The sequence below is a fragment of the Lagopus muta genome, chromosome 1 (genome assembly GCF_023343835.1).
Source record: "Lagopus muta isolate bLagMut1 chromosome 1, bLagMut1 primary, whole genome shotgun sequence".
Lineage (NCBI taxonomy): Eukaryota > Metazoa > Chordata > Aves > Galliformes > Phasianidae > Lagopus > Lagopus muta.
The window spans coordinates 145,159,102-145,172,308 of NC_064433.1; the positions used below are offsets into that span (position 1 = coordinate 145,159,102).

Below are 13,207 nucleotides of genomic sequence, written 5' to 3' on the forward strand. Positions count from 1 at the left end.
ATGAATCACCAAAGATAGAAATTGGAAAGAATTCTGCAGAGATACCCAAAGGCAGCAGGATGGAGACCTTGGCGTTCAGGGAAGCTCTGGGCTGCAGAGAAACAGCATCTCCATCCGTCACACATCTCTACAAATGAAATGGCTGTTGTAGATAAATTGCTCAGCCTAGAAGTAAATCAGTGACTTCAAGGTGCAGTTGATTAAAAAAGTAAGAATATAAAAATTGCCCTGCTGGCTTGGAGAAGATGCCCAGTATCTTGTCAAAGGCAACTGTCATAACTGCTAGCTAAAGTGATTTGAAATCATTGGTCATTTTTGTGGATGGCTTTCTTTGTTTAATAGTATAGTCTATCTGCTCTCTATTGCATAAAGTCCATGAGAAGTTATGGCTAACTCTCAACTGCAGTTCATAGGCTTTCTTTAACTAATTTATGTTTGATTTCCTCATCTTGCTGTAAAAAATAAAATAAGAATGTACTGACTTCTTAAGTAAGCTTTTTATTTGGAAAGAATATGAGCTAGTTTTGGTGAGTGCTTTTTACTGAGGTTTATATTCTGCACTGTGATTAGTGTGGTTCTGATGTCATTCAGAGGATCGTCTAAATTTAAATGTACCAGCCATTAGGTTGTAGAAAGAAATTCAATCTGTCATCTCTTTGCCGGTATCCAGCTCAGGATCTGAAGATCCCTAGAATGTTTCCGACATGGAGGAGCTGCAATTTCTTTCATAGGAAAAACTCCAATAAATTATACATAAAAAGACATTTTACAACTTATTTGAAAATGCATATCATGGTTTTATATGAGATGCTAGGGACACAAAATCAACAGCTTCATTACGATAGATCCGTAAGACAAAACTTTCTTTTAAATAGGGAAAATATAAGAAGTGATGGAAAGCTTAGTTTCCACATAAGCTAGGCTTACATTGAACTATAAAATAAGGCATCTAAATCTAGGCTTTATTATCTAAGTTTGTTTTTAGGGGACGTGGGTGTTAACACAGTTCTACAGAGAGCATCATGCAGATCAGTTCATCAAGCCTGAGGTAAATTCACCAAATTTCAGGCATTTTAAAACCATGTTAGTATAGCTAAGAGAAGTTTTTATGTTATGGAACAGTATAATCCAGCATGAGTAATATGGACAATGTATTTAGGCAGGGATGCACCTTGATTTTGAGTGTTTTACATGGTAGGGAAAGGATGGGAGCTGGCCAGTAAAGCTATACCTTTGATGTGTTCTTCAGGTGACAGAGAGAATGGTTCACCTCTCCTGTTCTCAGTGCATCTCACCTTGGTGGGTAAGTTAGACATCCTGGGTGTGTGTCACAAGAAATGTGTTACTGTGTGATCACTTAGAAGTTAGGTGGATACTTTAATTTCCGGGCAAATGAGCATTTAGGCATTAAGGGTGTAAGAGGAAAAAAATTGGAGATTTAGGTTGAAGACTAGTCTTTAGGTTTATGTAGATATCAAAACTTGTATGTGTAAATGCAGCTGCGTGTTTATGAGTGGAGTCCCAGTTTTATCCGATCTGGTTAACACGAGATCTAGTCAATACCAAACAGAGGCATATTTATCAGTGGTGTGGGGACAGGTGTTGGGGTCCCATACATCTTTGGCTAGATGACTAGTTCATTAGATTTCATCTACTGGGATTTAGTTGTGCAGACATAGACATCTGGTACAATTCGAGACGCTCTTGGTTATTTCTCCACCTCTCCAATTACCATCTCTGAAAGACGAGAGTTTCCCATAGATCCTACATCATTTATACAGCCTTGAAGGGGAGGTCTTGGATGTCTAGGGCACCAAAAATAATATTTCTCTAGTCAAGTGAATTGAGTGTTGAGTTCTACTTTACCTAAAAGAGGTACACTGCTTGGTATCGTGTTGTCACTCCAGTAAGGTTTGAACACAGTGTAGGTCCAGCATTGTATTTGCCAGCTTCATGACAGGTTTTCATGACAGCATCTCACATGACAGTAGCTGAGTTTAGGCAGCTGGAACCTGCTTCACTGACCGTACTGACTAGATACTGGGGCTCTGTTCAGGCACCTTAACAATGGTGACTTTTTCAAATGCTCTAGCAGGTATTGCCCTGCCTCTGGGAGGTGGTCTCCTGTGTCAAACCTGTCTTACACACTGCTCTAGCTTGGGCAACACAATTGACTTCTTATTGTCTGCAAGCTCACCCACAGGCATCTACATTTAAATGTATGAATTTGTATGTCTGAATGTGGAACTGAGTTCTGCTGTCATTACTGAACTAGCTGACCTGCTTCCTCAGGGGGAAAAAAAAAAAGTAGAAAAGCCTATATTGAATGTGCATATCTTTGAATTGTTTTCCCTTTTCTTAAGGACTGGTATGGATATGGAAAAACGCAGCCCAAAGGTGTATTTGAGTGACAGTCTCTGAGAAGCAGCGCAGCACACATTTTGACAAAAGCATTTTGATGTGTGCGGGGTAGGGTTAAGTCACACAGAATTGGAAGACTTGTCTTGGGACTGCGTCTTGACAGAAGATTTGTTGCTGGCTGGGCAAAGTTGTTGCGCACAGCTGCTTTTGCTGCAGTTCTGTAAGCGGAGACACCCCTGTGAATTCTAAGCTTCATTGCTGCTTCCGCTCTTGTTAATGATCTCCTTGTATGCCTGGCCGTTACAAGAACTATATGCCCAAATGTAAAAAAAAGAAAGCCAACCTGAAGCCAAATCTGCTCTTTGCATTCTCCTAGAAAACAGAAAGAAACAGCTTTCTTAGCCCTTGGCCTGCAGAGAATTTGAATAACGCTGTTTGTTTTCTGCTGTTTGCTCCTTGCTCAGCTATGTCAGGAGTTTAGTGTAATCTACATTGTTTTCTAAAATATTAATGCTTTCTATTCCTCTTAGCCTTTCTGCTTGTCTCAGCAGACACAACGAAAATGCCTTCTGGCATACCATACCTGAGCACCACAAAACCTATTTAAAACCACTTTCTCTTTCTCTCTGTCCCTTTCTTTTTAACATCCATTTAATGTTTTAGAGTATTTACTTCCTCTTTTTAAAGTCTAGAAATGACTGATGAATCTTTCAGGCAATATATGTAAGTCCTAGCTATCAAAAACACCCAAACCAAAACAATAATAACAGGAAAGGAGGGTTGCCCTGTTTTTTGAAAGACATCTGCAGTACTGTGCCAGTACTGGCATTTTTTTTTCCAGGTGCCCCAAACCATTGGGAATATAGAACAAAATGCAGCACAGGATTATCCTGGGAAGGATAGGGTTAGGCAGTCACATCTGGTCTGGAAAGATAAGTGTGGTGGAAAATTGGTTGTGTGGCTAACTGGATATCCTCATCCGATTCTGCTTGCTCAGAAGGCACTCAAAGGGTGTTTTCAGTGTTCTTTCAATAATTTCTTCTCCATGTTGGAGCAAAGCTTGAGGAGTCAAAAGGAGAGGGAGATAATGACTCATCTGCCAGTTTTTGTTTGAAGGAAGAGTCCGCAAAAAATAAATTTGGGCCTTCAGCTAATAGGCAGTTTTTGCACTCAGGAGAAGTGGTTTATTCACAGTTACAGCTGTGGTGCTTACTGGTTATCTTTGTCTATCTGAGTAAAGCACTTTCACCTCACTCTCACTGCAAGTTTTGCTGTTGAGCAAGGAGTGGCATTCCCAGTACAGGCACTGTACAGGTGAATGCTTCATCCAATCTGAATCCACCAGACTGGAAGTAGGTGCTCACCCACATGCAGCAAGAAGAGAAAATTTCAGGCCAGCTGAGGTACAGTCCTGTGTTCATTTTGGTGAAATAACCTGTAATTTTGAATTCAGCACTGAAAACGGTAGTGTTCCTTTCTCCTTTTTTTTTTTTCCCCCCAGCTTTCTCTGTCTTTTCTGTTTGCAATTACTTTGTCTTATCTACTTATTGTTGACTTGAGCACCATCTCTCATGTGAGTTGGTTGAAAGCAGTTGGTTGAGGTAGCCAAAGCCATTCGATGCTCTTCTCCCATGCATCTTAACAGTTGCAGATTTGGTTACCATTCTCACTGCAGTAACAGTCACTTTGTTTATTCAAGGGATAATACCTGGGATTTGGTATAAATCCTCCTAAACCCCAAATTCCTTAATTCCTGGGAATATTCCTTAATTTCTAGGAAACAATTATTTTTGAAGAAATTATCAGCTGTTCCTAAGGATTTATTTGCAGATAGGAAAACACTACATTTTCAGTCTGGTTGTAGTGATGATTGCAGATTCTAAATGTCTTTTAAAAAAATTTGCCTCTGTACAGCTGGCAGAAGATATTCATTATTTAAACATAAAATTACGTTCAAGTTTATTTTATGAATATAGATATGATGGGAAGCTCTGCTTGGAGTCTCTCAAAGGCACTTTATCAGAGGAAGCTATTCTTTTTTTTTTTAAATTATTTTCCAAAATAAGAGTTTAATGTGTTCCCATTTCCACAGTACCTGATTTCTACCTGATGTGACCTCATTAAAACCCCTCTTCACAGAGGATCAGCAACATGCCAAGTGCAGCCTTCCAGAACGCTATAATGGATCACTCTGTTACCCTATGATTATCTGTGAGTTGGCAAACTTCATTTAGCCCCTGCTGGTGTCACTGTAAATTAATCATGGCAGCAGAATGATACCTGGGGACCGCAATAACCACAAGTGACCTTGGCATAATGCCTCTCTCAGGAGAAGGCCTTGCTTTAATTTTCTGTGATCTCTTGTTTTCCTGCAAAAGCACCATCAAAAGGTGATGTGTAAAATGAAATGTGAAGCACAATGTGCATCTGGCAATTCAAAGTTTCTTTGTACAGCCACAGGATCTCATCAACAATGAGCTACAATCTCCTTTCCCAGCAGTCACCAACACCACGTTGTCTTCTCATTTTTAGTACTAATGTCTAGGGGAAATAGGAGGTGACTAAATTTCTTCTTTTTTTTTTTTCCCATCAGGAGCTGCTGTGATGTTCTCCAGAACTCCAAATGCAGCTCTTCATACTGCACAGGGGTACTTTTGACAGGTGACACGGTGAAGAGAAATAGAAATATGCACAGTGGACAGATTTTGCCACCCTTGCTATTGCAAGTTAGCATTTGCTATCAGATGCTAGTCAGTATGAGTATGGAAATATTTATCGTTTTTCTTTAAGCTGCAGTAAATGCAGTAAAGGCGATCTTGCATATCAAGCTAATTACATTTTCAATATTATTTCATATACAGGCCATGGAGTCCTATAGTATCTGTCTGATTTATTACTATTCCCTCCACCTCAAGCATTTATTGAATTCTGTTACTAAGACAATAATCACACATTTCCTTTGTGAATGCATACAAAATGGAAAACTGAAGAGCTGTGATTGGGTCTGCTGAGGCCGTGTTGTCAGGTGATGCTCTGAAGCTGTGATTCCACATCCACTGATATGTTTGTGTTAAATTAATCAAGATTATCAGCATAGGAGAGAGGTACTGAATGGCTTCAGAACATTAATCTGAGGAGTTGCCATGAAACTAACCAGGCTTTTCATAAGATAAATGCTGCAAAAGGAGGATGGAAGTCTTAAAACTCATCTCCCCCAAACCTTGGAGTGTTTGCTAGCCTCTTTGATACAGAAGAGAGCTGAAAGGAATAGATCAGATATGGTATGAATACTAGCATTGATCATGGGAAGCAGGAGGGATAGCAACAGGTTTGTTTAACTGCTCATTTATAGAAAGAGCAACACATACTTCTTAATGTATGCGTGTTGATGTGGTACGTGTGGTACCATGGACACTCAAATTTCTCAATACCTCCTTTCTCCTCCCAGTCATGAGCACTGCTGCAGACCTGAAACCTGCCTGCTCCTGCTATGGTCCTTGAGCTGGTCTGTCTCTCCTTTCTCCCTTTCTCAGCACAGTTGATCAGAAAATCTCCTCTTTCAACTGACAAATCCACACTGGGACCCTCTCACCAGCCCAGCCACAGCCAGAGCTGAAGCAACCTCAGAATTAAAACTCACTGAAAAGTCATTGCTAACAAGGGCAGATGACTACAGTGTCACTGACAAATTAAGACAAGGTCAAGCTTTCCGCACAAGATAATGAAGAGCAAGACTGTTACATTCATTCTGTGCTGGCTATTTTTCTTCTTCTTCTTCTTCTTTTTTTTTTTCTTTTTCATTTTTCTTTTCTTTTTTTTCTATTTTTCCCAGCAAATAACCCTAAGCTCTGCCAGCCAATAGCCAGTAGAGCCAAAATTCCAATTTTCTGTTTCATCCCAGTATGGCATCCCAAGAGTGCAATTGCTTCACAAGCTGTCAGTCCCAACACAGGGATGCTAAATGGAGCTAAAGAGCTCTCAGAAATCTCAGTATAAATTATCCTTCTGGAGCTGAACCAGTGAACATTTTCTGTGTTCACATGCTGGCACGCTGCGCGCATTTACAGTGACTCACACTCCAGCTTTAATGGCACCTTGACAATAGATAATCTCAGCTGCAAGCTGCGTGTGGACAATTACTTGCTGTCCCCATTTCTGTTTCACTCTTACAAACTGTTTTGTAAAATACTCTGTTTTCTGATTTTGCTTTGTGCCTGGTGGGAGTTTGGATTGAATCCAGTGGGAAAGGCTCTACCTCACCTTGCCCTGGTGTGGCCGTTCCAGCAGTCCTCCTCGTTTGCTGAGCCAGCTGTCACGCGCTCGTCCTTGCAGATTGTGTAAGGGAATGTTGACCAAAACTTTTTAGAGAGCTTTAGTTTTTCTTTAATGTCTGTTACCTGATTAAGAGACAACGAGAGGGAAAACCAGTTGAAAACATCAGCTGCATTAGATTTCATTTTAAATAAGAGGTTGTTCAGTTCAGTTCCATAATAGATGGTGGTGGAAGTTAAAAGGACTGAAGGTGCTAAAATTGAAATTCCCGTATTTATGAGCAAGGCACAGTGCCTTTGGGTTCAGAGAGTGCAAATAATTAAAGTCACCTTTTTTTCTAGGCAAGACATTAAGAAAAAGCATCTTACATCTTGCTCTTTCTATTCTCAATTTGTCTGAGGTTTTCTAAAATATACATCTTTCTAAGAATTAATATGCTTCACAGTCTGCTGAATGTCAGTTGAGTTAAACAGTGTTCATCAAATAAAATATCTCACCCACCGGCTTGGTCACGTCTTAAATAAATATTATATTTAGATCTGTACATGCAGGCTCTAAAAAAAATGATGCATGATGTGCAGGTTCTAAAAAAGTGAGCTGGTGTTCAACTGATTTAAGACACACAGGCTGAATACATTGCAGTACATTTCGATCTTGGTAACAGCAAGAATTTTGTGTATACATACAAGCAGAGACTAAATCTATCTTTGCTATTAGATACAGATAAATATCTGTAGCTGGATACAGATTTTACATTCAGGAAATGTTGGGACAGTATCATAACCATTCCTTTATGTTATAAACACCCTCTTGAACAATTATTTAATTTGGCAAGATTCAGGCAGCAAGCAGGAGCAAACTGAATTTCCAGCACCAACTTAACACATGCTCTGGCTGAAATGTTATCACTTCTTGTTTAGTGATTGGTTTACTAGAGTGGAAAAATCTACAAGAATAGATAGAGAACACAACAAAGAACAGACTACAAAGGATGACTGGTGCTGCTGTTGTTCTTATGGAAACATGCATTTCATGTTAAGCTATAATAGGATTTAGGAGAGCATGTTGAATAGCTTTCAAAGGAAATCACTGAGCTTTATTCTTTAAAATATGAGAAATAAAAGCTCTCCATTGTTCCATTCAGCTTTGAGATTGGCTTTTAGGTTGTTGAGGTATAATATTGTACTTGGCTATTTGTCTGTTTTATCTTTTGTTCTGAAGACATGATAGCACTCCGAGCAAATGACCCACACTGCTTTGCAGTGCTTAAACTCTGTAGAATGTCACTTTATATGCCAGGAGATAGAAACATCCAAGGATGTTATTTCAGAAGCTCTGTGTGCATTTTCATTCGTAAGAAATAAGTAGGACAGCATTTGGCTGTGAGTTGTTGACATCATTTCTTGCCATCCTATAAATCTCCTCTATATCCTACAAATCTCCTCCATACCCTTTGCCAAGATCTAGTTGCTTTAGTTTTGTAATACAAACACTAGAAGTGTTTGCAAATCTCTATATGCTCAGTAGAGGAGCCTCATCAAGCCAAAAATAAAATCCCATTTTACAGACTGTGAGCAATGTTTCATTATCAGTGGGGGCAATCTCAGGATGCTTCCTTGTAGGGTGTCTTTGAGCAGCAGGCAGAGAGCATCCCTTCCTTCTCCCCTTCTGCACATGCTATGGATAAAAAACCCACAGCCACCAGTGGTGCAGATAACCAACACAAGCCACTCAATTTACTTCCTGTGGCTCACAGAGAACTATGTAAACTCCTATTAGGAGAGGAAATTGGTCAGAGAAATCCTAAAGAAACTGCTGAAAATATAGTGAAAAGGGTCTGTAGGAAGTAGGGTCCATTCATGTAACCTTGGGCAATAAAAGAGCCTAGTGGATAGACTTCAGTCATTTATTGTGTCTCCTGGGTAGCCATTTACACAAGTAATCTGATGGTGTTGAGTAATCTGTTTTCAGAGCAGTAACTTCCTTGCTGCCTAGAAGTTATTTGTAGCTATTCACAATGCATATGCTAAGAGTTATATCCAGATTTCTACCATAATCAGACTAGAGTTGGTCTCTTGGACCTCAGACTTCTATTCAGAACCACAATTGACTCAACACCCATTGGAAAGTGATTTTCCCCTTCCTGCCTCAGCAAGGACCAAATTACAGAGAAAAAACTCCATATTTTCATAAAATTCAATAAAATTTGAGAGAGGCTCTCACAGCTGACACACTGCACAGGCTCCTCAGAAGTACATTCTGAAAATTAAAATAAGGAATCTCACTCCCCAGTAACTTTCAAAGATATTAAATAATGCTGGCATATTCTATATATGTGCTGCATATAGATAACGCATTATTAAATTTCCTAACAATAAAAATGTTTTTGTGTTACAGAAGCATGTCTGGTAAAGATGATCTTACTTTACCAGTGATTATTGGTAAAACACAGCTAATTAAACTTTCCAGGCTTCCCCATGAGGTGGGGAAATACAGTTTAGGGGGAAGTTACCATTTTCAGCCCTCTCTTGATGACTCTATGATGTGCAGGTAGTCAGTGAGTTTGAATTATAGAATCATGAAGTGATAAAACCCTTAGAGTTGGAAGGGAAGGCCATCTAGTCCAACTCGTCTGCAATGAACAGGGACATCACAGCTAGATCAGGTTGCCCAGGGCCTGATCCAGCCTTGCCTTGAAAGTCTCCAGGGTTGGGGTATCAATCACATCACTGGGAAACCTATTTCAGTGTCTCACCACCCTCACTGTAGAAGATTTTTTCCTTATATCTAACCTAAATCTACCCTCTTTAAGCTTGAAATATTTATAATATAACACATTATATTCAGAATATATTATATATATATATTCAGAATAGATTTGGGTGATGCAATGTGTGCCATGATATGCAAAACTTTTGCCTGTGGGTTCCAGTGCCTTCAATTTTTGAGAACTCAAGCATAGTCACAGAAAATCTCTTACTAGACCCCAGAGTTACATGTTTCCCACCGTACATCATTTTGATCACCACCAGCATTTAAAAAATAGGTAACAGATGTACAGTCCCTTGAAAATGAGATAAAAGAGACTAAAGGTTCAGTTAACCTTGCTTGCCTGTGATTTATGAATTCAAACTACTGCATTTCCCTAGTGATCTGCGGCCATGTAAATGATTCCTTGGTATTTCCCATGCTCTGAATTAAAGATTAACTTTCAAGCGTAGTTAGACTTCTGTGGAAACATTTAAACACAAGATGTCTGCAATTCTTACATATTTCCTTCCCACTTTCTCTGACAGAGATTTATTCAGATATAGACAGCCAGATCTCCGGTCTCAGTTAGCCTGACTTTCCCCAGCTATATCCCTGACATTGCCCTGACATTAATTTTGAACTATTCCTCAGCTACTTTGAAGATACTAAATTTATTTTAAGTAGTATGTTCTCTCATAAGAAGACGTATATACCAAGGGCTGTGCAAAGAGTTACGTTTTTATTTTATTTGAGGACTATATAAAGGGATATTAAAAATAAGTGGCTATTAAAATAGCCTGGCTTTTATCCATTATTACTAACAGAAGGGAAGTGCTATTACGTAGGTGAGAAAAATTAAATGTTTGCATCATTTCCAAAGAGAAAATCATATCCAGAGTCATGGAAATATTATAGTTACATGACCCACACTGAGAAACAGTTAATCTCTTATTTTTGCCACTGATTTCTGCGACCAAAGCACTCACAGGCTGTGCAATTCCTCAGCAGAATTTACACCACCACTTATGAGCTCACTTCTAATCCTGCCAGCACAGATTCAATCTTAAGCAGGTAAATAGAGCTGACCAAGATTTTCGTCTTCTTTACTCACCTTGGACTCCAGAGAAAGGGAGTGAACTAAAAAGCAAGCCCATCATTTTGTCAGGAATCAAACCTTAGAATTCTCTGTTTTTAGCTTGGGATATCTGGATAACTTGAAAATCTCACTGAGATAATTCAGAAAAGCATTGGACATACCGTGAAGGACTAAAAGTGAGCTGATGATGTTTTGAAAAGCAGGAAAGATCCAGAAAAGTGCCTGTGAAGCCAGCAGCTAATTTCCTGTGGAATTTGCTTCAGTTTAATTTCCAATACAAACATGCTTCCTCAGCAAGGGGACAAGGCATGCCCAGAAGAAACATCAGCCAAAAAGCAAATTTTTAAGTTGATACTCCAATATTTTTATTTTTAATTTCCCTTATTTCCTCCTCCTCTCTCCATGGCAAATCTGTCTGAGATTTCTTCCAGTTTTATCAACTCCATCAACATAATCCCTACTCACACAGCCAGAGGAGCATCTTGAGATGCTAAAACGATGTTCAAAGATGTGTCCAAAACCAACCCTGGTTCAATGTAATAAATAAAATACGAGTCTTGCTTGTGTTAAGAACAAAAGGTTATTAACTTTCTTCTCTTCTTCAACATTTTTGCGTCACACTTTTTTGGTTTGCTCTACAAATTTTGGCAGATTTTATTCTGAAATGCCAGCAGGAGATCCAGCTTGCCTTTCTGCTGTTATCTTCTACTTGGGGATGCTCAGAAACATCTGAACACAAAATCTCAGTGAGGGTTAATCCTTTATGCCCTGGAAATAAGCAATTTCTTGCTACTCACTGGACACTCTTTCTCTGACGGGCCGCTCTGGATGACGTAGCGTGGGCTGTGTGTGTCAGCATAGCCACTCAGAAGATGTTTCAAGTGGATACTTGTGAAAAGGTGCTATAATTTCAGGGACTTGATTTCACAATCAACATTCAACTGATATCACTTCTTCAAGGTGCATTACTCCTAGATGAACAACCATGTCTTCCATTGCCCACCACTTGTTTTCCCCTAGATCTAACATCTAACATCCCCAGCCAGACACCCAACACCCTTGCAGTCTTCATGAACAAGGACGCAGAGTTTGTATAATGACGGGCAGCTTGATGGCAGATTTATGGATAGGGAGCTTGACAGCATGAGCTGTGTGTGAGATCATGAAGAACATACCCTTTGTCACAGACATGGCAAGGTAGCAAGAACAAGCAAATCATTATGTACTGATTTCTGTTATGCCATACCAGCAGAAAACTGCGCAGGACTTTCATACATCGATCAGTATTTAGGTCCATTAGGGGCTTAATCTGAAAGCGTTCAAAGACTAATGGCCAACAATTTGTTTAAAAAGACTTGGTCAGCAGGCTTAAAACACACGTTACGTACTGCCTGTAACTGGTTGTTATGTTTATGCCTCTGCTGCATGTGAATGTCACAATTGATGCAAGAGCTATCTGTTACAAGCAGATAAGTGCGGGGTAGCTGGATATTTCAATTGATACCATTTTCCTTGTAAAATGGGCTTAATCAAAAGCAGTTAATTCAGACTCCTAAGTTTTTGGGGCTGTTCCTCAAGGAAGAACTGTATCTCCTGTATGTCCTTTGCTACAGCTGCCAGCTTTCTATAGGTGTCTCAGAGACACAAGGCACTTGTACATAAGCAGCTGAACTGTGCTCCTACTACGGATACCAGATGCTTAAATTTTGTTAACAAGGATCTCTCTCTCAGCATTTCCAGGCTCTTGCACTTCTCCACCAAATAGGTGTGGGGGGATTAGGTGCGTATTTTTGTTTGGAATGCCTCATTAGGTGCTCAAAACTTCTGTGCACATTGCGTATTGCAATGTTGATTTGCTTTGACTTGGGACAAATGAAGCAGAGCTGCATTTGCTCTATATATTGATTATTTTTTTCCATACATTCGTACATTTTCCCATTACCTCACAAAAAAAAAAAAGAAAAAAGAAAAAAAAAAGAATTAAGTGCTGAGTAGTTGGGGAACTCTGCACTTCATCATGAAGCACTTTTCAGAAGCCAAGAGAAGCAGGTCCTGTGTGGGCAGTGCGGACCTGGAGATGGTGAGGACCTGGAGGAGATGGTGAGGACTTGGAGATGGTGAGGACCTGGAGGAGATGTCAATGGCCTAGGGAGGATGGCGAGGACCTGGAGATGGCGAGGGCCTGCTGAAGACGGCGAGGACCCGCAGATGGCGGTGTTGCTCAGCTTCCGACCGCTGTCAAACCCCGCTCTGTGCACGCTGTTTTGCGGAGAGCACAGCCGTAGATTGTTCCGCTGAATATAAAACTGACAACCCTGTTATTTTAAACTCGAAAGTGACAGGCTGTTATTTTAATGAGGTCTGCCAGTGCCAAGGTTAACCAAAGCTTTATTTCCCTACAAAATGTTAAGGCAGCGGATCTAAAAAGGGGGCCGTGAAATTTTCATGGTTATTGATAATTTCTCTGCACATCCAAGTTCTGAGAATTTCACCTGGGCCTTCTTGTGCAACAAACGTTTTTGTTTTGTTTTGTTTTGTTTTGTTTTGTTTTCCTGCTTTTCCTTTTTAAAATTTGACTTTGCAGCTTAAAATGATCCAGAGCTCTCCCAATAACTGCCTGCTCATGATTCATGTTTCTGCTTAGAAAAGCAGGTGACAGCTCTTCTAATCAAGAACTAACGCTGAATCCCAGTTATAAAACACAAAAGGGTGCTTGGGTAATTTGTG

At 39.8% G+C, this 13,207-nt stretch overlaps 1 protein-coding gene across 1 annotated transcript in view; it reads right to left on the bottom strand.

The window, feature by feature from the left end:
• Positions 1–13,207, bottom strand: part of GPC6 (glypican 6) — a 728,914-nt gene that overhangs the window by 6,696 nt on the left and 709,011 nt on the right. The window contains exon 8 of the mRNA XM_048962871.1: positions 6,622–6,758. Within this exon, the coding sequence (XP_048818828.1) occupies positions 6,622–6,758 (137 nt within the window). The remainder of the gene's footprint in view (positions 1–6,621; positions 6,759–13,207) is intronic.